We start from the raw sequence: 23413 nt of genomic DNA on the forward strand, positions 1-23413 counted from the left end.
TCATAGTGGAATGCATCACAAAAGACTGGGTTGATCAGAAGAAAGAATCTAAGAGGCAAGGCAAGGTCAAGGAAATGCAACATTCCAACATCCACAAAGAATAAAGAGGAATAGGGACCACAGTGACTTTCAGGAACTGTAGGAAATGTTGAAGACACAAAACTTAAAAAGTCATTAAGCAGCAGAAGGAGATGAGATTAAAACCAGCAGAGATGAAAAATACATTCAGTGACATTGTAGGGGAAACTCCCCAAATCTAGGGAAAAGAAATGGACATCCAAGCACAAGAAAGAATTTAGAACCCCAAATAGACATGACTGAAAAAGAACCTCATTAAAACTTATTACTAGGTAAATACCTTGATCAGAAAACAAAGAAATACCATTAGAAGCTATATGACAAAATGTCCAAATCATGAAGATGTATCTACTAGAGCAACTAAAAGTCAGGACAGAATTCAATACTATAGTTCAAGCCCTGGAAGTAAGTAATTGCCAACCAATATTATTAGACCCACAAAGTTACGTTTTAAAATCAATGGAAAAATAGAAACCTTGTAAGATATGTAAAAATTAATACAAATTTATGACCACTGATCCAGCATTGGAGAAGGTACATAAATGGATCCTCTACAGAGAGGATGAAGAGAGATGGTCTCAACTGTAAGAGCACAGGAAATAATAAATTGTAAAAGGCAAGCAGATGAACAAGTGAGAAATATGGAAGAGTCATATTTATCCAACTCAGTTAGACATCAAACCTCTAATGTGAGGAAGTAAGAGAGAAAAGAACAAACACATTAAAATAAAACAGTAAAAACCACCAACCTAATTAGGAGAATCAGCAAACCTTCTCAATAATAAATGAAAATGGTCTTCGTTCTCCAGTTAAAAGACACAGAAAGCTGATTGGATTGAAAATCAAACTCCAACTATTTTTGTTGTTGTTGTTGACAGAAATAAACTTCACTTGCAAAAACACAAGAAACTGGAAGTTAACAGGATGGGAATTCATCTCCAAAATATGTGTAAGCTGAAAAGAAACATGGGTAGCTGTGCTCATGGCAGAGGAAGCAGACTTGAAGCCAGAATAAGTCACAGGAGAAGAAAGGTAACTACACATTAGTAAAGGGAACAACTATAAGTTGTTAGTGTTGGCACACTGAATTTCATTGAAGAATCACCAAAGGGTCAAATAAGGCCAGGTACAATAATAGTGTTTTACTTGAACACCCCAGTGCCATCAATAGAGTAACTTAGACAAACTACCAACAAAGAGATAAATTACATCATAAACCAGATGAACTGAATAGGCATATAAAGAATCTGTCTGGCAGCTGAAGAGTACAAATTATTCTCAGAATCTCACGAAATTTTACCTACAGTCTACCATACTTTAGCATACAAATAAATTTTAACAAATAAAAATAATTGAAATAATTTATTGCATGCTATCAGATTATTATATAAAACTGAAAATTAGCTGTAAGAGAAATTTCAAACACTGGTCGTGAAGATGGAGAAATATACTACTGAACAATTAGAGGATCTCAGAAGAAGTCAAGAAATTTAAAAAATTCCTAGAATTAAAAAAGCAAGAAAATAACAAGAACAAAATAAAAAAAAGAACCCAGCTTACCATGGGAAATAGCAAGGCAGTTAGTTCCAAAAGGGAACATTTAAACACCACAGATAATACAAATAAATAAGTTAATGATAAACCTTAAGGTCTTAGAAAATAAAGAACAAATTAAATCCCAAATGAACAGTTAGAAATAATGTTCAGATTAAAAGTTGCTGAAATGAAGATTAAAAGAACAATACAAAGAATCAATGAAACAAAGTTGATTGTTAAAAAAGAGTTCAAACTTTTAGTCAAATGGACCCAATAAAAGAGAGAAAGATACAAATCAATAAAGTTAAAAAAAATAGAAAACGGGGTGGTACTACAGATAACAATAAAATTCAGAAGATCCTAGGGCATATTTGAAAAAGCATACTTAAGAAACTAAGAAAAAAACTACAATAAATGAATAAAACCCTATACACATATAGTCAACTAAAATTAAATCAAGATAATGTAAAAAATTTAAACAGAACTATAATGAACAATGAGATAAAGTTATAATAACTGTGCTTTTAACCAATAAATAAGTAAATAAATAAGGAAAAGAAAAGTTTATCTGGATAGGATAAGTTCCCTGCTGAATTCTTCTAGACTATTAAAAAATAACAAGAGCTTCTTAACTTATCCATAATAATAAAAAATTAACGCTACTAAACTCATTGTGTAAGACCACTATTATAATCCGAGCAAGGATGCATAAAAACAGAAAATACTAGACCAATCTGTCTTATATACACAGCAACAAAATTTCTCAAAATGTGGCTAATTGAATTCAATAGCACATTAAAAACATACACAAATTAAGTTGGTTTCATTCCCATAAAACAGAGATAGTTCAATTTATGCAAATCAAATTATGTAAAGAGACTCAAGGATAGAAATTACATGAGCAGCTCAACAGATGCAAAAATCAACTTCCTTTTATGATAACAATACCAAAGTAAGTAGAAATAGAAGGGTCATACCATGTATTAGACTATATTTGACTGACCTGTAGCCAATATTTTAAAAAATGTTAAAGATCTAAAAGCATTTCCAAGAATTAAATATGCTGTCTCCACTTTTATCAAATATAGTGTATGAAATATTAGCCAGATTAATAAAGACAAGGAGATAAAAGAGATACAAAGGATACAAACAGGAATGGGAGAAGTAAAATTATCCCTATTAGCAGAAGATGTAATTGTTTACATAAAATACCCTAAAGAGTCCAACAGAGAACTTGTGAACTGATCAATATTTTTATCAAAATAGGAAGATACAAAATCAACATAGAAAATTCAGTTTTTAACAGACTAACAGAGGAAATATTCAAGAAAACAATCCCATTTGAAATAGCTTCAAAGAAAAGTCAAGAAGGTAAAAAATTTCTGTAATACAAACTTTAGAATATTAGGTTAAAAAACCATGAAGATACTACAAGATGGAAAGGCTGCCTATGCTCATGTTTTGGCAGAACTAATATTGTGAGAATGATCATATAACCAAAATAAGTCTACAGATTGTATGCAAAGCCCAGCAACATTCTTCATAGGAAAAAGTGTCCCAAAATCCACATGGAAATATAAAAGCTGCAGAACACCCAAAGCCATCCTAAACCCAAGGCACAATTCTTAAGAATACTTGATTTCACAGATTGTAACCATAGTTACAAAACCATGATGTTATGTTACTTGCACACAAACATTGTAAAGTAGAAATAAAGGCAACAGGACAGTAGAATAGAGTAAAAAATCCTAGAAATTAAACCAGTTAGCCAAAGCAACACAAAGTTTTGACAAAAGTGTTAAAAAATTACAAAGAGAAAACATAGCTTTGTCAATAACAGTGCTTAGAAAAATTAGATATTTATGTGTAGACTAATAAAACTACATCCCAATTTTAACCCCGCATAAACCTCCATTCTAAATAGATCAAGGACCTTAGCATGAGACCTGAAATTATGAAACCATTGTACACTTCATATAGGCACAGATAAGTAAAGGTTTTGGAGAAAGCTTTCGAGTACCTCAGAGCATATTAGAATGAAGGATTGCTTGAGATTACAATTTGTGCAGCCAAGGAAAGTTTCAGCACAGTGAGATGACAGTCTTATAATTAAAAAAAAGAAAAAATCGTTGCTTTTTCTACACCTGATAAGGAGTAATATCTATAGTAGAACCAAAAAACTAAACAAAAATGAAAAACATCATTCAGTCAATAAATAGACAAATGAATTGAAAAGAAGTTAAAATAGAAAATATAAATGGTGATTAGATATATGAAAAAAAACTTCAGCTATAGGGAGGTATGTAGCTGAAAGTTTTCCTGTGTCCCACCTGGCCCACGGTCAGGACAAATCTCTCTCACCCATTGGTCCCACAGCTGCTTGGACCAAAATAAACACACACAAGCTAATATTATTTTTAAACTATGGCCATGACAGGCTTCTTGTTATCTAGTTCTTATATTTTAAATTAATCCATTTCTATAAATCCATACTTTGCCATGTGGCTTGTGGCTTACCAGTACTTTTACATCGTGCTTCTCATGGTGGTAGCTGGCAGCGTCTCCTCTGCTCTGCTCTGTTTCCTTTCTCTCTCTCTAGTTGGAATGTCCCACCTAACCTTATTCTGCCTCACCATTGGCCAAACAGCTTTATTTATCAACCAATCAGAGCAACACATATGCACAGCATACAGAACAACATCACCCATCAGAGGTATACAGGAAAACTATGTTAATATTCAGTTTCGTTTCAATCAGAACTGCTAAATATGAAAAGAAGAATTAATGAACGGTAGTCAGGCTGTGTGGGGGGTCATAGTATACTGTAGTGGGAATAAATTAAAGTAATTATGTCCTTCAGAGTGAAAGGAGGGAATTAGAGATCATGGTAAGCATAACAAGACTCAATATAAATACTCCATGTTTTCACTCGTGTGTAAAAGCTACATTTAATGTATATAATAAATGTACATACAATAAGAGACATGCAAGTAGGTGGGAAGGTTTGTTTAAATGTGATACTGTTGATTGGGGGCAGTACTGGTTAATGCAGAGGGGAAAGCAAATAAAACATTTTTTTAATGCAGAATGTGTGTGTGTGTGTGTACATGCAACTTGTGCACATACATGTTTAGTGAGTGCAGAAGGAGAACTATGGTGAGGGGATCTCTCAGTGGGAATTGTCAAGTAGGGCAGAAGAGTAAAGCAGTGATGTGTGTGTATGTACACACACATATATGCACGAAAGTATCTTAATGAAACCCAGTATTTTGTGTGTTAGCTAAAGAGAAATTAGTAAAAAGAACAAAAACACCTAGATGGCCATTTAATCAATTTACACATAATCAAAGAATTAATTAAACTGAAAGTTCATCATCACAGTGGACAGAAGAGAAATGAGTAGTTGTAAGGAAAGGGTTGAACATTCTCACTTCACTCAGGTCCTTCACAGTTCCAAGACAATGACACTGGACAAGTCAACAAATACAGGTCTGCTTTAAAAAGCAGTACAGGTACAGAGTCCTGGAGGAATAAAACATAAACAAAAACGTGTGTGTGTGTGTGTGTGTGTGTGTGTGTGTGTGTGTGTGTGTGTGAATGTGTGTGCCTGTGTGTGAATGGTTGTCAGTGTGTATGTGACTGTGTCTGTCTGTGTATATGTGTGTCTGTGTGTATGAATATGAGTGTGTCTGTGAGTGTGTCTGTGTATGAGTATGAGTGTGAATGTCTATGTATGTGTGTGTGAGTGTGTGAATGTCTGTGTATGTGTGTGTAAGTGTGCGTATGTGAGTGTGTGTGTGAGAGTGTGTGTTTGAATGACTGTGTTCATGTATTCATGTATCAAGTAAGAAATCTAATAGAGCCAGGCGGTGGTGGCGCACGCCTTTAATCCCAGCACTCGGGAGGCAGAGGCAGGTGGATCTCTGTGAGTTCAAGGCCAGCCTGGGCTACCAAGTGAGTTCCAGGAAAATGTGCAAAGCTACACAGAGAAACCCTATCTCGAAAAACCAAAAAAAAAAAAAAAAAAAAAAAAAAAAAAAGAAAAGAAATCTAATAGAAGCTTCCTGGGGAAATCTTCCAACCGTGTTTATTTTCTGGCTGAATGAATCGTATTTGTTCAAGAAAACATTTTAACAGCTTATGAATATCTAAGATGCACAGAATGATCACAAAGGGAGATGGATCAAATGAAAGGAATTTAGGATGAAATAATAAAGTGAATTTGGGTTCGGTTAGCTCGCTGCAGTATATCTCAGAAGAATCTGCAATATTTTCTTTTGGACTACAGAGAAATAGAAGTTTTATTATAAGCAATATTACAAACATTAAAAAAAAAATTCCAGGTCCAAAGCCATTTACTGCTACAGATGGCCCTGACCCACACAAGTCCTTGTATGCCACACCTTCTTCTGTTACATATTACACTATCATACTTATTGCTAGACAAGACCTGCTAAACAGCACCTAATAGCTGACACTACATAGTAAGCATCACGTATATGGCACGCCTTGTAATACCATAAATTTCTAAGCTCACTGAATCTGAAATATTTTGAGGTAGTTGGAAACTTATTCCTTAATTTCACAGTGGAAAGGGGAGCATGAACAATTGTGTGCTGTCTTCAATTGTCATGAGATTGAAAGCAACAGTTGCTTAGGGAAGTACATGCTTTCTAGCCTCCAATATCCAGATGTGATGTTTCTTATGGTCCCCAAGAAGGAGGATTTTGAAGGTCTAGAGAGACTAAGTGGTCAAGAGTGCTTGGTGCTTTTTCTGAGTTTACTATCCAACGGCTCATGACAACCTGTAAACACAAGGTCCAGGGGTCCTAACACCCTTCTCTGCCCCCCATGGACACCCGCACACATGGGGCATTCATACAATCAGGTATATGCATGCATAAATAAAAATAAAAATTAAATCTCAAGAGAGATATTGTATGGTGCACCAAAATGTGGTATCACCGGCCCATTTCTGTTGTATCCAAATGTTTTGACACTGTTTAGCTAATGAGCTAATGAAGGAGTACCAATGATGAGGTGTTGTGCTCTGTCTTCCTGGGCTTGTCGCACAATCCGGGGATAGAAGGATGGATTGTGGTTCAGAGTATAGTATGTCATGTATTTTCCCTTTAGCCAGCTGGTCCTGAGTGTGCATATCTTCTATTGGCAGGGATGGGATGATTCTTGAGCAAAGAATCAAGCAAGAGCATATGGATGAGCTTACTAGAACACGTTAAGCTTTCCTTCCATTTTTACCTGTCAGAGGCACACTGTATTAGAATTAGAAGACCATATATGAGTCTCCAATCAGAATGCATGCAACTTAAATTCTATTCAATAAACTGTCTCTTAAATGAACTAGATTTGAACAAAGTTGATGTATTTCAGTAAGGAAGATGTGATCCAGGGAATTTTGTGCATGCTCCTTACAGTGTAAACTGAAAAGACTATCTACTTGATGTACTTTGTATTTTGGGGCTGGTGATTTAATTTTCTTTCCATTTTTAGTAGAGAGACATATGCAGTTGATCATATTACCTCTTCTTTCCAGTAGTCAGGTATGGTCGTTTCCACCTGTGATCCCACACTTGGGAAGTGGAAGCGGCTGGATCATGACTTTGAGGTTAGCCTGTGTTGTATAATGAAGCCCCGTCTCTAAAACATGAACAAACAACAGACCACATCAAATCGTGCTTGTAGGAACCCAGAACTTTAGATTATGCTGAGAATTTCGTGAGGTTATTTAAATACAGAACATCAAAAGAATTGCTGAGGATATTATTTCTCCCTCTCTGCTTTAAGGTATTCTTTAAACCAAAATGGTCTAGTTTCTGTTTGTGTGTTTTTCAAAGGGACAATGGAGGTGGCAGTTTTCAATGTATCCTCAAAGTGTACTCATTGTATTGACTCTTCAACCATTCTGATATCTGGTGGAGACACTTCCAGTCTCAGAACTGGTTGAAAGTGATTCTGAAAAAAAAGTCTTTGGGTCCTAGATTGAGGGAAAAGTTAGAAAAAGGTGGATCACTTTATATAAGCGACAGTCACATGTATCAGGGAAGCTCAATACAGGATTGAACTAAACTGCCTTCTCAAATCCACTTACTCAGCGAGTGGGTCTTGAACTGTCACTCACAAGTCAACCATTGCTTCCTGCATGGTATCATTTCTTACCCACTGCACAGCACTTTTGTTATTTGTAATTCTTTTCGCTCTTTTTCCTTCCAGTATCTTTTTCTCTCTTCTATTTCAGTGTTCTCCTCCTTCTCCATATCTCTACTACTTTTGATCTTAGTTTTCATGTATTTTCACTTTAGTTCTTGGTGGTGTTAGTTCATTTTTACTTTTCATCTGAGCCTCTAGATTCCTACTTTGTGACTTTGTAGGGTATTTTGAGATGCGAATTTTTCTTTTCTGTTTTAACACAGGGATTCAACAAAAGATCAATAAAAAGGATGTAGATAAAGGGAGAATGAACCCAATCTAGTTACCTGCTGAATGAGATGGAGGGAAGCTGAGAATCTGAGTGTAGGGGTTCACAATATCTGACTGATAATTACCCTAATAAACAGTTTTATGATTATATTATTCTGGTGAACACACTTGTCAACATTGCCCACCCAGGCCTTAGAAGCTGCCTTTTGTGGACAGTTTACCAGTTCAAGAACTGCAGAGGAAAAAAAAAAAAGCTAGGAATCCATGTATACATGTCTAATGTAAAAAACAAACCCTAGATTATAAGCAGGAGAGCCGTTTGCTCTTACTGTAATATCTAAGTGGGAGGAAGAAGAAAGGTACTTCCCTCCATCTCTTCTTCAGCCAGGACTTGTCTGTGGGTCTCTATTTGGGAGGAAGCAGAAGAGATAGAAGCAGATTTGGGGTTTTCTGTATTAACTGTTGATTAGCTTTCAGACAATAGATCTCTGTTCAAATGGAGATGACGCGGGTGCCAAGTTCCACATAAGCAGAATGTGCTCTTTTTGATTAGCCTGATGAAACAGTGTTGTCTGGGACAATAGTTGCCTTTCAAAGCCTCTTGTTTCTATTCTAGCACACTCTGACATCTGATGGCAAGTGACTATTGCATGTTATTCTCTGATCTTTGTTTTTAAAGATAAAATCTTAGCTGAGGTTCAGGAAATAAGTAGATAGAAGGCTGATACATACTGCCTTTTAAGAGTTTGTTTCTCCTCCCTAACAAGGCTGCCCAACTTTTTTATGGTAGCACTATTTCTTGGTTTGATACAGTGTTTCATTTGCTTTGGTTCTTATATTCACTCTGTAACTGTTTTGAGCACTTACTGTTAACAAACACTGCTCTGTTTGTACAACAGGAGGTCATTAAAAGCACCTGCTTGCATGGAGTGTATGTTATGGTGGAATGTGTTACCTAGTTTTTCACTGTTGTAAAAAATGCATGATAAAATCAAGTTAAAGAATGAAAAAAAATTATTGTGGTTCATGACTTCAGAGGTTTCTATTTGTGGTAAGTTGGTCCCATGATTTTGGATCTGTGGTAAAACAGACCATTGTGTGTCTGTTTCATATGGTGAATCAGAGCAGTTCCCTTTTTAACAACCAGGAACTAGAGAAGGGTGATGTATAGGGTCCCATTATTTCCTTTAAGGGATGCTCAAAGTGACCAATGATGCCTCATCTTCTAAAGTTTTGACCTCACAATAACACCATCAACTTGAAGTCAAAACCTTGAAGACATAAGTATTCAGGGAACCTTCTTGACTCCGAAGATAACATAGAGTAATAGATAAGTAGCAAAGAGATGAACTGTGGAATGTCGGGTATGATGACCAATCCTTTGGAGCAGATAAAGGCTGGGAACCAGGGAGTCTTAGGGAGTTATGAAGGTGCAGTTACAATAGAGTACACAGAAGTGCAAGATGAAAAAGAGGTAATGCCATGTGGCAGAATGTAGATGGTTAGAAATGGGTTGATTTAAGTTGTAAGAGTTAGTTAGTAATAACCCTGAGCTATCGACCGAACATTTATAATTAATATTACATCTTCATGTCAGTTCTTTGGGAATTGGCAGGCGGAAAAGAAAAGTCTGCCTATAGGCCTGAGCAAAATTCTCAGAGAAGGGACCAAGGAGCCAAGGGATGGTGAGATTGCGGGTATAAGGAAAGAAGAGTGTTATAGGAAAGGTGCATGTTTCCTGTTAGGGTAGGAGCATAGTCAGCTAGTGGGGAAGGGGGAATGGTTACACAGACCAGGAAGCATAGGCAGATGATACAAGGCCGGTAAGCCTGTGTTGAGGCTATGGTGATCATCCGAGTACAAAGAAAGCATTTGATGCAGCTTCACGGTACAGTACACTAACAATACAATCTATGTCTGCAGCACTGTTGTGCGCATCAGTTCTGACACTTATGGACAGTGACTACTCTACCTTATTTGCAGTGCCTTGTACATACCCCTGTTCCTAACAGACAAAAGACTTAAACTCCTGCATTCATCTTGCCAGTGAATGGGCTGCTCATCTCTAAAATGCAGAGGATGGAAGAGATATTTATTTTCATATTCTTAAATATTCACACAGAGGATACCTCCCTCTAGCTTAAACAGCAGCAGCAGCAGCAGCAGCAACAACAACAACAACAATCTCTATTTATCTTCATGTGTTTCCAGTATGATACATTTGTCATTTTGCAGAATCTCAAATGACAAGAAAGACTGAAGGTAGAAAATCCCTTCAGAATCCCTTCTTACTTGTACCACTTGGTGGCAGTATCTGTCACCCCTCACTGAAAGCAGAACTGAATTTGTCAGTATTTTAAAGAGCTTTAAAATCCCTTACTTCAAGACTGAGGTGGTCTCATCATGTCTGAACTTCCACTGAGGGAATAACGCCATTGACATCCTTAAGCAGGGACTTTTGGGGAAAATAAAAAAAACAACTGGGAAAAATAATTAAGGCTGGTATGCAGAGCAGAGCATAGGGCTACTCCTGTTTGTGAAATAGCGAATGACACAAGTGTGTGTCATCATGTGTTTGTTATACTGAAAAGCAGTCATATTCTCATGATGAGCTAATAAAATTGGAAAAAAACCCTGGATATTTTTGGTACTTACTGTGAAAATATACATCTAGTGGAAGTTTTAGCTTTTAACTGAGGAAATGGGAAATTTTATTCTTTAAGGTATTGACTGTCTGCTTCCTTTCCAATCCAGAACCTCAATCCTCTATTTTGGAAAGCCCGAAAAAATGTTCAAACGGTGTCCAGCAGGTAAGAAAACCTCATTAGGATGGCGAATTCCCATTTCCATTATTTACCTTTAAACAGTGATCGGTCTGTGATTGACATTCCTATCTGCACAGATGGCTGGGTTGCCCGAGTGTTAGCTCCCAGGGGAATCCTCTCAGGCAAAATGAAATGCTTCTTTTAATTTATATTTTGTAATTCCATCCATCCTTCAAGTAGGACCAAGTACAAGCTCTAGAGATCTCTAACATCCTATATCCAACCAGAGAGCTGTCCCCAGCGTTTGCTGTCCCCAGCAGAAACTTCAGGCCACCTCAGGAAATGTCTGTGCTGAGCAACTTTGGCATGGCCTTTCTAGTATCTAGTAAGACACCTTTCCACCGTGCTGTGGATAGGAACGAGGCCTTCCTGCATGGCTGGCAATGACTGTGTTATTGAGCCCCCAAGACTCAATTGATTTAGAGGATGAGACATTTGATGGCATCTTTTTAGACACCTTTATCTATTACTACCCATGTCTGTAATCCCCATGCTGGGGAGGCAGAGACAGGCAGAGCCTAGAAACTCACTGGCGTAGTCACATTGGTGAGTTCTAACTTCATTGAGAGACCCTGCAAAGGTGGAAAATGATTAAGGAAGATTTTGGGTATTGAATTATGGCCCCCATATGCACACACAAACATGCTCTCACATGTATGCAGCCATGCATATGCACACAGAAATAAATAATTTAAAATGTCCAGAAAGGAAACACTTCCTAGAACACCTGCTGTGGATAGCAGTTGCTCTTCTGGATGGACAAGGAGCTGTTGAGCTGATTTATAATTATTCCCAACTATGCTTTTGACATTGGTTTCATACTGCATAAGCTAGTCTACATTGTACACAAATAGGAAGGAGATTGCTTCTGGTCTATGGAAGATGAGAGGGCTCTCACTTGAACTCTAAACCTATGTTGGTTTCTGGTTATAGTGGCATATGTAGATTATGTAGGACATGGTGTTCTCCCCTCTGAACTTGAGAGCTGCTGGCATTTGAGAACTCTTCAAAGTGAAGAGCAAGTTCTCTTTTAAAAATAAGTTTATTGTTACATTAAAGTGCTCATCTTGGAAGCGAGGTCAGGCTATGAGGTTTGCTTAAATTTGGACAGTCCCAGGGTTCTCTACAACACGCCAGCTAGATGAGCTTTTACTGTTGAGAATCAAGCTGCTGTTAGGGACATACCCAGCTTTCTGTTGTTTGTGTCGAAGAAGAGACCTGTCCTGACGTAGGTGCGCTAGACATGCCTGGCGGCATCAGCTTGTGGTTATTTAACTAGCTGCAATGGTTAGTTTACCCTAACCAGAGAAAGAAAGCTAAAATTATGAAACTGGAATAGTCAAACCAGCAATGGTAAACAAACAAACAACAGCAAGAATCTATTGCGTTGGAGCTAGATGGATGGTTCGGTGGGTGGTTAAGAGCAGTGGCTGCCCCTTGCAGAGGACTGGGTTCAGTTCTTATGTATGTATTTATTGACCTATATAGTCCTTACAGTGATACTTTAAAAAACAGCTACTGTGTTTCCCCTTCTACTGAAAAAGCGATATTTGGAGGAGCTAAAAACAACTCTGCTAAAACTACAAAAGCCTTAACAAGAAGCTAAAATTGGAGCATATACCTTTTGTAAGAGTCAGATCTCCAGATATATAATAGAGATATATAAGCCTATTATCTCACTTTTATCTCTTTCTTTTGAAGTTTTACTGTAACTTCAATGTGTTAAATTGTATTAATTTTATTGTTTAATTGCTTGGGTGGGCAGATTTTACAGTTTCTGCCAAGTAAACCCTTTGCAGTTTGCATCTTGGTCACTAGAGGGCAGCTCTGCACCTCTAAATTACCACTGCGGCTGGACAAGGAATGCTCCAGGCCAGTTTGTTGTGTGTGGATGATGATCAGAAGCAGTTTGCTGGCCCATCCAGCGCTGTGTGTATTATTCTGTGGTTGGAATAGGAGATGTTCGGGACTGCTTAGCCAGACCTCCAATGCCTTCCTCAGACGTGTGTTCAGGCACCTGTTCTCTCCACTGAAACTTTTCGGAATTTGTTGAACGAATTTTGAGTGTTATTCTGCCCCATAATTAGCAATTCTAAGTGTCCAAAATCCCTAGAAACAGCACATACATGACCCCTGAAGCGCCTTTGCAGGACCAGGATTTGCATGCTGTCTGCTGTGTGTCCAGACTGTCGGGTGCTGAAAGAAAGCACAGTGGACTCTCATGAGCAAAGAGATGAACATAGTTACTTTTTCAGTGCTTCTGTGGAGAGTCTTACAGAATCCAGGAGGTCATTCTAAAGACAAAATTACATTCTTCAGATCTGGATGACTTTTCCAAAACATTTCTTTGCCATGGTTAACTTTAAACTTCAATGCTCGGGCCATTTTCCTGCCTCAGCTTCTCAGATATGCCACTTGACCAGGTACTTGCTGATTATTTTAAGTTCCTAATATGCTCAGAAGACTGTGTTGTCTGAGGAATTGTGCCATGAAATTTAAATGGAACTTTTTTACCTTTCACACATACCCTGCGATATTTAAGCTTCAGTGTAAATGGAAAATCCTTCAGGCCCAACTCAGTTTACGATCATTTTAGTTGCTCACTCAACACTTCAGCAGTGTTTAGATAGTGGGTCTCAGGAGGTGCAAGGTGATCAGGATGGCAGAGAAGCACAGATATTCAGTGGCTGAGATACAGGCACAAACCTGGTAATACTTGATGAGGGTGTTTACCATGCTATGCCCCAGGGATGACAGAACTTTTCAGGGAAACTTTTTGGTTTTTGGGAACTCAAAGGAGATCAGAGAATAGTGTAGGTATTTTAACATCCAAAAAAGGAGGAGAGAGTCTTGTTTCAGGTTTTTGTCGTTGCTTTGAGGCAGGGTCTCACTGTGTACCTCTGTCTAGCCCAGAGCTCACTCTGTAGATCAGGCTGGCCTCAAACCCATAGTGACCCACTTGCCACTGCCCCCTTTCCCACAAGTGCTGGGATTAAAGGTGTATGCCACCAGGCCCAGCTCTTGTATTGGTTTTAAAAATGAAAAGCAGGCAACCTCTGGGAAGCAGTAAGAGTGTGTGTGTTAGCATGGTGGGAAAGAAATGGATGCCACACAGTATTTTTGTTTTACTCCAGAGTGGCGAGGGCTTAGAGATACGATGAAACTAACAGCTTGTTCTATTGAGTTTTAGATGGTGTACAATCAGTTCATGCCACACAATGTTGTCAAGGGGAGAAGGTACACCATTCAGGAAGTGAATCTGATGGGATTCACTGAGGACACTCCCTTGCTTATGAAAGGATACTTTTCCATGATCATACATCTTCTGACCTGCTGTGTACTAGGATGCTTACAGGAGACAGGGAAGATGTGAAGACCTAAGACCGCAGGGCCCTTTCACGTTAGCACGGCTATTGGTGTCGTCCTTGATCAGGTCTTGTTTAGGCGGCCATGTTGATGATGAGACACTGTGGGCTGTGTCTTCTCTGATATTTCTAGGAGATGAATTCTCACCTAAACACCTGGATCCTCTGGCTCTCCTAACCATTCTGGCCCCTCTGCTGCTGTGGCCCTCAAGTCTTAGCTGCAGGAGTTGTGTTATAGGCATTTCAGTTGGTGCCAGGCACTGCTAAGTCATCACCACTCTCTGCATTTGATTGGCTGTGGTTTTTCTGTAATGATTTCCATCTGTTGTGAGGAGATGTTTCTTGAATGAGGGGTGAGACCTGTACTTATCTGTGGGTCTATAAGGACAAATATTTAGAATGTAGTTAGAAATTATGCTGGTTTAATAAAGTGGCGGTTGCATTTCAATTTCAAAAAATAAAAATAATATGTATTTTAAAGGAACTTAACAAAACTAAGAAACAAAAACAAAGAAGCAGTCAGTTTAGTTACAGGGCTGTATCTTTTCCATATATCTATAAATTGACTTACAAGATACAGTGTAACTGCTAAGATATTTAACATATGTTGTAGAATACTGGAGTAATTAGAGAAATAAAAAGATTGTAGAGAGACTGTAATGAAGAATAGTTTCTGAGGAAGGTGATTTCTTCATTAACTTAATTTGCATGAGTATGGGAAGAAGAGTATTCCGTATGGGAGAAGAAAGTAGAGGAAGTAAACTTGGCATTCAGGTGGCACTGTCCTGTTGGCTTGACTCTCTCCTCCTATGGAAACTTGGTCCACTGCATGGACTGGACAATGATTGAGCCCAGAGCCCCTTGTTATCTGGATTATAGCCACAGTGTCCTCACGGATCTCCTTACTTCCAGTTTTTACCCCTTCTAATCTCTCCCTGTACGTGGCCCCAGAGTTATCTTTCTGAAAACACAAATTTGTTTACCCCTGATATCTGCTTCGACTTATTCAAGGACTGCTCGTTGTGTCTCTAAAAGGTCTCAGGCCCGTGAGTTTGACATGCAGGGTCCCCCTCCTGCCGTTGCTGCCTTGGCTTTCTCTCGCTGTCTTCCCTACAGATTCAGCTTGGTCTAGGGGGGAAGCATTGTTTCGTGAAGACTCCACTATCTGTTGTATTTGCCCTTGCATGTCTCTTGTCTGTTCTCATATGCCCTGTTATAAGATGGACATGATTCCATCTTGACTTCCTCTTAGACACTGTGTGAAAAGCCTTACTCTCCAGAGCCCTTTTGGAGTCTTTACACTGTAACTACTGTGCCCATGCCTCTGTCTAGAATCACTGGATTTAGCACAGGGATCGAGACCCTTAAGGATAATGCGATTAGTTCTTTTCTTTTGTCTCTCCAGTATCTAGCACAGAGCCTGGCAGATCGAGAGAACCCAGAGAAACGTTTGATGAATGAATACATAGATGATGACCATACGGATGAGAAAGAACAAAGGGCATGTCTCAGGCTCTTGTAGACAATTCACTTGCAGAGGATCATGGGCTGTGGAGCAGATTTCCTGAGCACAAATCCCAGTTTTCTAGTATAAGGTGGAGAACAGTCAGAATGAAGCAAAGGCAGACACTGATTATGATGCTATGGACAGATTTTAATCCACGGTTACTGCTGCAGTGGGGTGAAGTTCTGCTGTGAACTGGTCAGCTTTGGATTGGACAGAGATGAATGTTTAAAAGGGGATGAGAAAAGGCCTGGGAGGGTCAGACAGTGAACACGACAATGGTTCTTTACTGAGCGTGAGTTCTTCATAACAGCTAAGCTCAGTTGTGTCTGTGAGCTGGCAATGACAGAAGCTGAGATTCTGTCCCATCTCAGAGTTCAAGAGACGGCGGCCTTATCTTTAGCTGCCACTGAAACAGATAAAAGGCATTGGCAATCTTGTGTTTTCTCACACAGTTGCATTAAGCGAGAGCATACGGTCATTCTAAGGATGTGGCCTTGAGAAATATTGGTGTTTGCTCAAGTGTTTTAAAAACAAGGTTTGAAGCCACAGAGGAAGCTGGTTACAGTTTGGTCAAGAAAGGATCTTTGTTAGGCCTTGTTTTAGTTTGTTTCCCCTTGCTTCAGAAAACTGAAGGTCAGGGGTTGTGTAATGTAGAAATGTTGGAGGTTTATTTAGTTCACAGGGATGGAGGTTAGAATGTCCTAGAAGGTAGCACTGGCATGTCTCAAGGGCCTTCTCCTTATATGATAGCAGGGAACAGTAATGCATGCTCAGAGACCAAAACTCCTAGCCTAGATTGCCCTTCTTTTCACAAAGTCACTACCCTAGTGACATCACCAAGTCCTATCTAACCCCAAAGAAACTCACCTCCAAAGGCCATTTCTTGAGGTTTTTTGGTTTTAATTACTTTGGGGGTAACATTTCCTGCTCATGACTTATGTGGGTATAAATTGTAACCATAACAGATCTTAGGTCAAACTGCTAATGAAATGTTAGCTATTGAAGTGAGTGTAGCATCTGTTACTCTCCTCAGAGAGAAGTATTTTATTCAGTGTCTTAGTTTCCTCACCTGTAAAATGGGCATATGAATCTTTCCTATCTGAGGGGCTTTGAAGGTTTTAAGCATATTAGTTTGTGGAAGATGATTTGAAGAGCTTAAGGCACATAGTCAACATTCAGATGGTTAGTTGTTATTGTGTCAGAGCAATACTCTCTATTATGTTTTTATTTTCTGTCAATGTTGAGGATGGAACTCAGGATCTTTTGTACATGGTAGCAAATGCTGCACCATTGAGCTACACCACTCCTCATTATTCATGGATTGTATGTTTGCAAACTCATCTACTGGTTAAAACTGATTCTGGTGCTTATGTTTCTGTGGTACATTTCTGGTCATTTGCAACCTTGCACAGTGTGACTAAAAATTCTGCTCTCTGAACTGTGTGTTTTCCCAGGTAAGTTTGAACAAAGGGATGTCTGTAAACAAGCGTGCTTTGCATGGTCTATTAAGTGCCCTGCCTTTCACATTTTTGTGGTATTTCCTTGGTAATTCCACTGTTTGAAATGGCTTGACACTTAGTGTTAAAATGTTGTCGATGTTCCCAAGTGTCAGAAGGCCTTGGTGGACCTAGTGGAAAGACTACATGTTGGGCTTTGTTCCAGCAGGAGCTAGAGTTTCATGGGCCATCAGTTCAGTGTTAGTGAATCAACAATAGGTCTTAAATAAGACAGCTTTCAACAAGGACACATGCTTAAAAAGGAAAAAAAAGATTACACATGGATCATGTGACAAAATGTGACCTGAGGCTTGCTGGAATCCAACCCTGTATTTTCCTGAAGAGCTGTGGCTCAGCATTGATTAATTGAGGGTTTGCAGGGACTTTGCTTATGACAAGTTTGAAGAACACAGGTTGTTTATATTGTATTTAATCCTCAGGGTACCCCTCTGCAGTAGGCCAGATGGGGAGTGGAGTGTTTGTCACAGTTTATAGGAGGGCAGGCTTGTGTTGGCTTGTGGTTTCAGGCTGTAGACGACCGTCTTTGTCTGTTTTGCTTCTAGGCCCAGGCTTGGTGAGACAGAACATCACAGGGGAACAATGTTCAGTGGAACAAAGTGGCTCCACTCACGGGGGACAGGAGATAAAGCCTACCAAACAGACTAGCTGAGGGATGGGAGACTGCCTTCAGAAACACACAGTGACCTACTTCCTCCAACCAAACTCAGCTTCCTAAAGCTAGGAGCTCATTAATCAATTAAGGCTTTGACGAAGTTGGCACCCTCACAAACCAATCACTCTTCAATAGCCCTATGAGTTAGAGACCACGCATTCCCCACATGACCCTTTCAGGATGAGGGAGATTCGTATCTGAACTGTGACATGGGCTACCTTCATCATACAGGTCATTAAAGACCTTATGAGCCTTGCGAGAAATTAACATACTCTCAGCAAGCAAAGGCCAAATGTTTCCAACAAGGAAATAAAGTGCCTTGCAAAGCAACCTGGAATTGATCTGGAGAGGAACAGTAGAACCAATCAGAGTGCAGTTCCAAATTGCTGAGAGTCTCAGCTAAGACTTTATATAATGCAACAGAAATGATAACCAATGACCCGGGAGTTGGGGGTGGTAACTGTGCTGGGTGCAAATTAGTCTCAGCAAAGTTAGCATCAATGGGGAACTAATTAGAAATTCGACCTGATGGAATTGCTAACCCTAGGGATGGGGACAGGAGGCCATGGTTTAACAAGCCCCTTGTGATTCTTAGGAGCATTCCTTGTAAGAGACAGTGGCTCAGCCATTAACAGAAGTTCAAAGCTCTTAGGACATGCTATTTTGTTGGAGGATAAGATACAGTTTAGATTTAAGGACAAAGGCTGGGTGATCAAATAATAAGAGCTAAGTTATCACAAGACGGAAGTGAAACAGCAATGAAAAGGAAACACTAGAAGTCATCACTGGAGAGGAGAGACTGGGGATTTAGAAAAACGATTTGAGTATATGCAGCCAACTAAGTTGCCCAAAGATAAAATCCCTACTCTAACCCCTACCGAAGGGAAAAAAAGTGAACAAACAATAAGCAAAATGAAACAAAAAATAAAAAAAAACCCAAACAAACAGAGAAGGGACTAGAGAAGGTGGAATCTGAAATAGTAGTAGCCAAGAGAGGAGAGGATTTTATGAAGAAAGACATGAGTAGGAGTCTTGAGTACTTGTCACAGGCAAGTTTAAGGCCACAGTGTTTACAATAAGGACATGAGCAGCGCTGGGAGAGCAGTTCCCTTATTATGGCATGGTCTGAGGAACACTGTACCATGAGCTGATAATCTTATCCATTGTATCTGATTTCCCCTAAGCTTTATTTTTATGGCATTTGACATTAGCTGGGTGTTAGTCCAAGGGAAGTAAGTGCTTAGGAGATGGTACTTTCCACCCACAGATCATGAGAGGAAAGGCACACTAATTATAGGGCTTTTCTTCCTGGGACTGTCTGGGTAAAGGTAGTTGTGCACTCTCAGAGTATGGTCCAGCAGCCTGCCAGAACATTAACTTAGTAGCAGGATAGAAACTCCAAAGGCAGGACAGTGAAAGTAGCAGATAACTTTCTTTTGTTGACTTCTTGTTCTCTTGGCTCTTTCCCAAATATATTATTACTTCTACCAGGGTTCCTTACCAATGATTCCTGTATTCTTTACATCAATCTATTGATGATCCATTATGCTAAATGTAATATGGCCAGTTAGCCAGTTATCATTTCTAATTTATCTCCCCCCAATGCATATCACATGTCTCATTTATGGACGAGAGACTTTACCAGATTCATTTTGGGCCAAGCACATAATAATTTTCAACAATGAATTATTCATTTTATTATAAAAATTGGTGGGGCCAGGGAGATGCCTCAGTGGAGGAACACTCCTACACAGATTAAAGACCCAAGTTTTGAAACTTATCACCCATATAAAAAGCTGTGTGTGGCTGGCTGTATGTACTCACAATCCCAGTACTATGAGGGTGGGGGTGGGCAGAGAGAGGTTGATTGCAGGGGCTTGAAGGCCACCAGTCTAGCTGAAAAAATGGTGAGCTCCAGGTTCATTGAGATATCTTGTCTCAAGTGAGTAATACAGAGAATAATAGAGGAAGACATCCAACATTCTGCTCTGGCCTCCATCAGCATCTTCCCCTCCCCCAATAAATGCTGTTAGAACTCTGTGAAGCTCTTGTTTTCTGTAATAAGTTCCACTTTAAATAACCCTAGATAAGTTATTTACAATTTCTCATATGCCCTAGCATTTTCCCCCTTTCTTGAAATATCCCCTAAAATTTGAAATTTTTAAAAAAATTGTTATAAGTAATTTCACCTGTTTAAAGTCTGGATTCACTTTCTGTGGGATCCTGTCTAGCATACTTAGGTTATTTTAGATCTGGAATGCCATTGGCTTGTTTCAAAACCATAGGGTATTTTAGAATTCAAAATATGAGAAATACAATTTATATTTTCATTGAATAGTAAGCTTTCTCTTGTGTAGATATGTGTAGTGTCCTCATTTGTCAGTAAAGTGACCTAAAATGAACAGACCTTGCAAATCTGAGTGAGATAGACAATGAATTACGTGTCTCATGTCAACGTTTACAAAATCAATTTAGTATTAACTTACCAGTGAGCGGTTTTTATATTCTCGGCTCTGAAAGCACCCTGCTTTCATAACATAATAAAGTTTTAAAGATGAGCCCATTAGCTTTTCAGCAAGAGCTTGCTTGAGTGTATCTTGGCTTCTTCTCTGACATTTGTAACCTTAATGTTACTGTAATGGGTTCTTTTCTGGGAATCGGATAATCTTGCACTTGGGAACATGTTTTTGACGAACATTTTATTCTTTCAATGGCACTTTGTATTTTGTGATATTCAAGTGGTCAAACAATTTATAAGAACTAGCCATCACCACCCACGTTTAAGATTATACAGGAAAAGAAAAATTTTGGCTATGTGATTGCATAGAATTGTTCAGCCAAATAGGAGGGCAACTTCTCCTGCTCTTGATGATCTAGGGATTTGAAACAGTATTTCTAAATACAGATAATCTCAAAATCGGTAATATATAAATGCAGTGCTTTTTATACGGTTTAAATCAGGTTTATGTTAATATTGTGTACCCTAATAAACTTGCCTGAAGATCAGAGAAACAGAACAGCCAGCCACTAGTTCTTCCCTCTATGAAATCCTCAGCCTAAAGACAGTGAATTCCTGTTTCCTCACACCTTATGTACCATTCTCTCCCCTACCATATCACTTCCTGGGATTAAAGGCGTGTATGCTTCCCAAGCAAAGGCATGTTTCTGATGAACACATGATCTCAAGTGCTGGGATTAAAGGTGTGTGCCACCACTGCCTGACATCTATGTCTAATCTAGTGGCTGGCTCTGTCCTCTGATCCTAAGGCAAGTTTATTAGGGTACAGAATATATCACCACATCTTAATGTGTCTACAAGCATATATATATATATATATATATGTATATATGTATATATATATATGTATATATATATTATACAGATTCTTTATAAAACTGCCACAACTATACTTTGCCCTTCCTTTTAAAGAGTGATGTAATTTTTTATAGCTATCACCATGAGCACTGGATAAACTATTGCACAATTCTGGAAATGCTGAGAGCATTTTTGTGAAGAAGTCTAAGATAACGAAGTGCATTTCTTCAATGTCAAGTCCCTTAAGAATCAGATACATCCTCTAGTTGTACCCTTAAGTTCCAGGGACTGGACACAGGGGAACAGGCTCCAAACTTGAGGGCTTTTTGTGGACCACAGAGTGCCTGGCACTTGTGGTCTCTTGTGGTCTCCAGTCTCTTGGAGATTAGGTTGTGGCTTTGTCAGTGGGTGGGCCCTGCAGATCTTCACTTCATGTGGGTCTTGAGCATAAAATGTTTGCTTACATGGCCAGAAGATAGCCAGCCCTTTTTCTTGATAATGACCTATATTTACCATATAAAGTCCTTAAAAAAAAAAGATAACCCATAGAGAAATCAACTGTTACAGTTGACAAGCAACACAGCCTTCTTTGAGAACACAACAGGAACTGTTGTCATGGATGCTGGGAGTACTCAGCAGGAGCCAGCCAGCCCTTGACTGATTGTCCTGGATAAGGAAGGCCAGATAAGATTCCTTGATGACTCTTAGCTAAGTTGAGACCTGAAAATCTTATATACATTTGGCTACTCTGTAACAGTTCCTGGGTGGCTGGTCTTTCTTAGGTTACACGGTAGTCAGTTCAGGTTTGAGATGAACATATTTACTCTTCTTTCTAGTTGAAAAAGGGGGATTGTAACTTCCAGTATATTTCACGGAGTGAGTTAAAGATCATCAGAAAGGAAATGCAAATTCTGGGAATTTTTTTTTTTATATCTTTTTAGTCCTCTGAAGTAGAAATAATGTAAAAAGTAGGAAAGTCTCTCATCTCAACTTTTCTTCCTTTTTCTTTGTCTATAAACTTATCTGAATGAAAAAAAAGTTCCCTGTAAAAACATTCCAACTCTTGTCTTTATAGTGTGATTATTAATACCTTCAAGAATTCCTTAACTCTGCACTTCCTGGCACCACACAGCTAACTACCATGTTTGTTATAGATTTAGTTTTGGAATTTTATTCTTCTATTACTGTTTCCTCTGCCATATCTTCCTTCTACTTCTTACTTTGTTACATACTTGAAAATCTTTGAAGCTTAGAGAATGTGTATATTTCTATATTATCAGTTCCTTATTTTCTAAGCTTTTTAAAAATTATTTAAGTGTCTTAGTTATCTCTTTATTTAAAAAATAAATGAAAGACATGAAAAATACATATTAGTAAATTGAATATGTATAGGTAGGCCTGATGTTACAAGCCTGGAATCTCAGCTACTCAAAGGCTGAAGCAGGGAGATTACAAATTTAAAGACTGTCTGGATTGCAGCAGAGATTCAAAGTCAGTCTGGGAAACATAGTGAGACCCTGCCTCATAATGAAAGACAAGTCAATCTAGCAAGGGCCGATTGTAGATCTCAGTGGTATGGCATGTATGAGGCCCTAGGTTCAGTTCCTCATACCACCAAATTGTAGTGGGTAGCCATTCCAGCTTTGATCTGGAAGTTCCAACCCCCATTGAGACTTCGGCAACTGTCATGCCTACAAGGCGGGGCCAAGGGAGGTGCCTGGAGACCTGAGATCTGGATGGGCTGCGCTCTCACTCGGTTCCGGGACCTTGGACAGTGAAGGTGGGCCAAGCAGAGCTCCAGAGAACACCGCTGGACTGCGATACACCTTCCCCAGACCCCGCGACCTACCTATCCCTTAACTTGTAAGGTACGCCACTAAATAAGTCTCCTTTTAACTACGTGGAGTGGCCTTAATAATTTCACCAATACCAAATAAATAAAATAAATGAGTAAATTTAATACAGTATTTGGCTTAGCCTCAAGTCCTCTCCCCCTTTCTCACAAAGCACCTCTTACTACCTCCTGTTTTCAAAACTGTAATTTTAATATAATTAGAATATGCTCTCTGCCAGGATTAGTTTATCAATGATCTCATAATGTTTTAAGCCACACAATACAAATGCCATGTGAGGAGAAATTGCCCGTCTTTCAGAAGCTATAGTATCTCTTTGCTGTGGG

The 23413-nt window shown here is 38.9% G+C and overlaps 1 protein-coding gene across 3 annotated transcripts in view; it reads left to right on the forward strand.

The window, feature by feature from the left end:
- Fmn2 (formin 2) overlaps positions 1–23413 on the forward strand; it is a 308323-nt gene that overhangs the window by 69271 nt on the left and 215639 nt on the right. For all 3 annotated transcript variants that reach the window (XM_052737699.1, XM_052737700.1, XM_052737701.1), the window contains one exon: positions 10807–10862. In XM_052737699.1, coding sequence (XP_052593659.1) covers positions 10807–10862 — 56 coding nt within the window. The remainder of the gene's footprint in view (positions 1–10806; positions 10863–23413) is intronic.

This window comes from Peromyscus californicus, unplaced genomic scaffold (assembly GCF_007827085.1).
Source record: "Peromyscus californicus insignis strain IS unplaced genomic scaffold, ASM782708v3 Scaffold_14__1_contigs__length_90479793_seg_2, whole genome shotgun sequence".
NCBI lineage: Eukaryota > Metazoa > Chordata > Mammalia > Rodentia > Cricetidae > Peromyscus > Peromyscus californicus.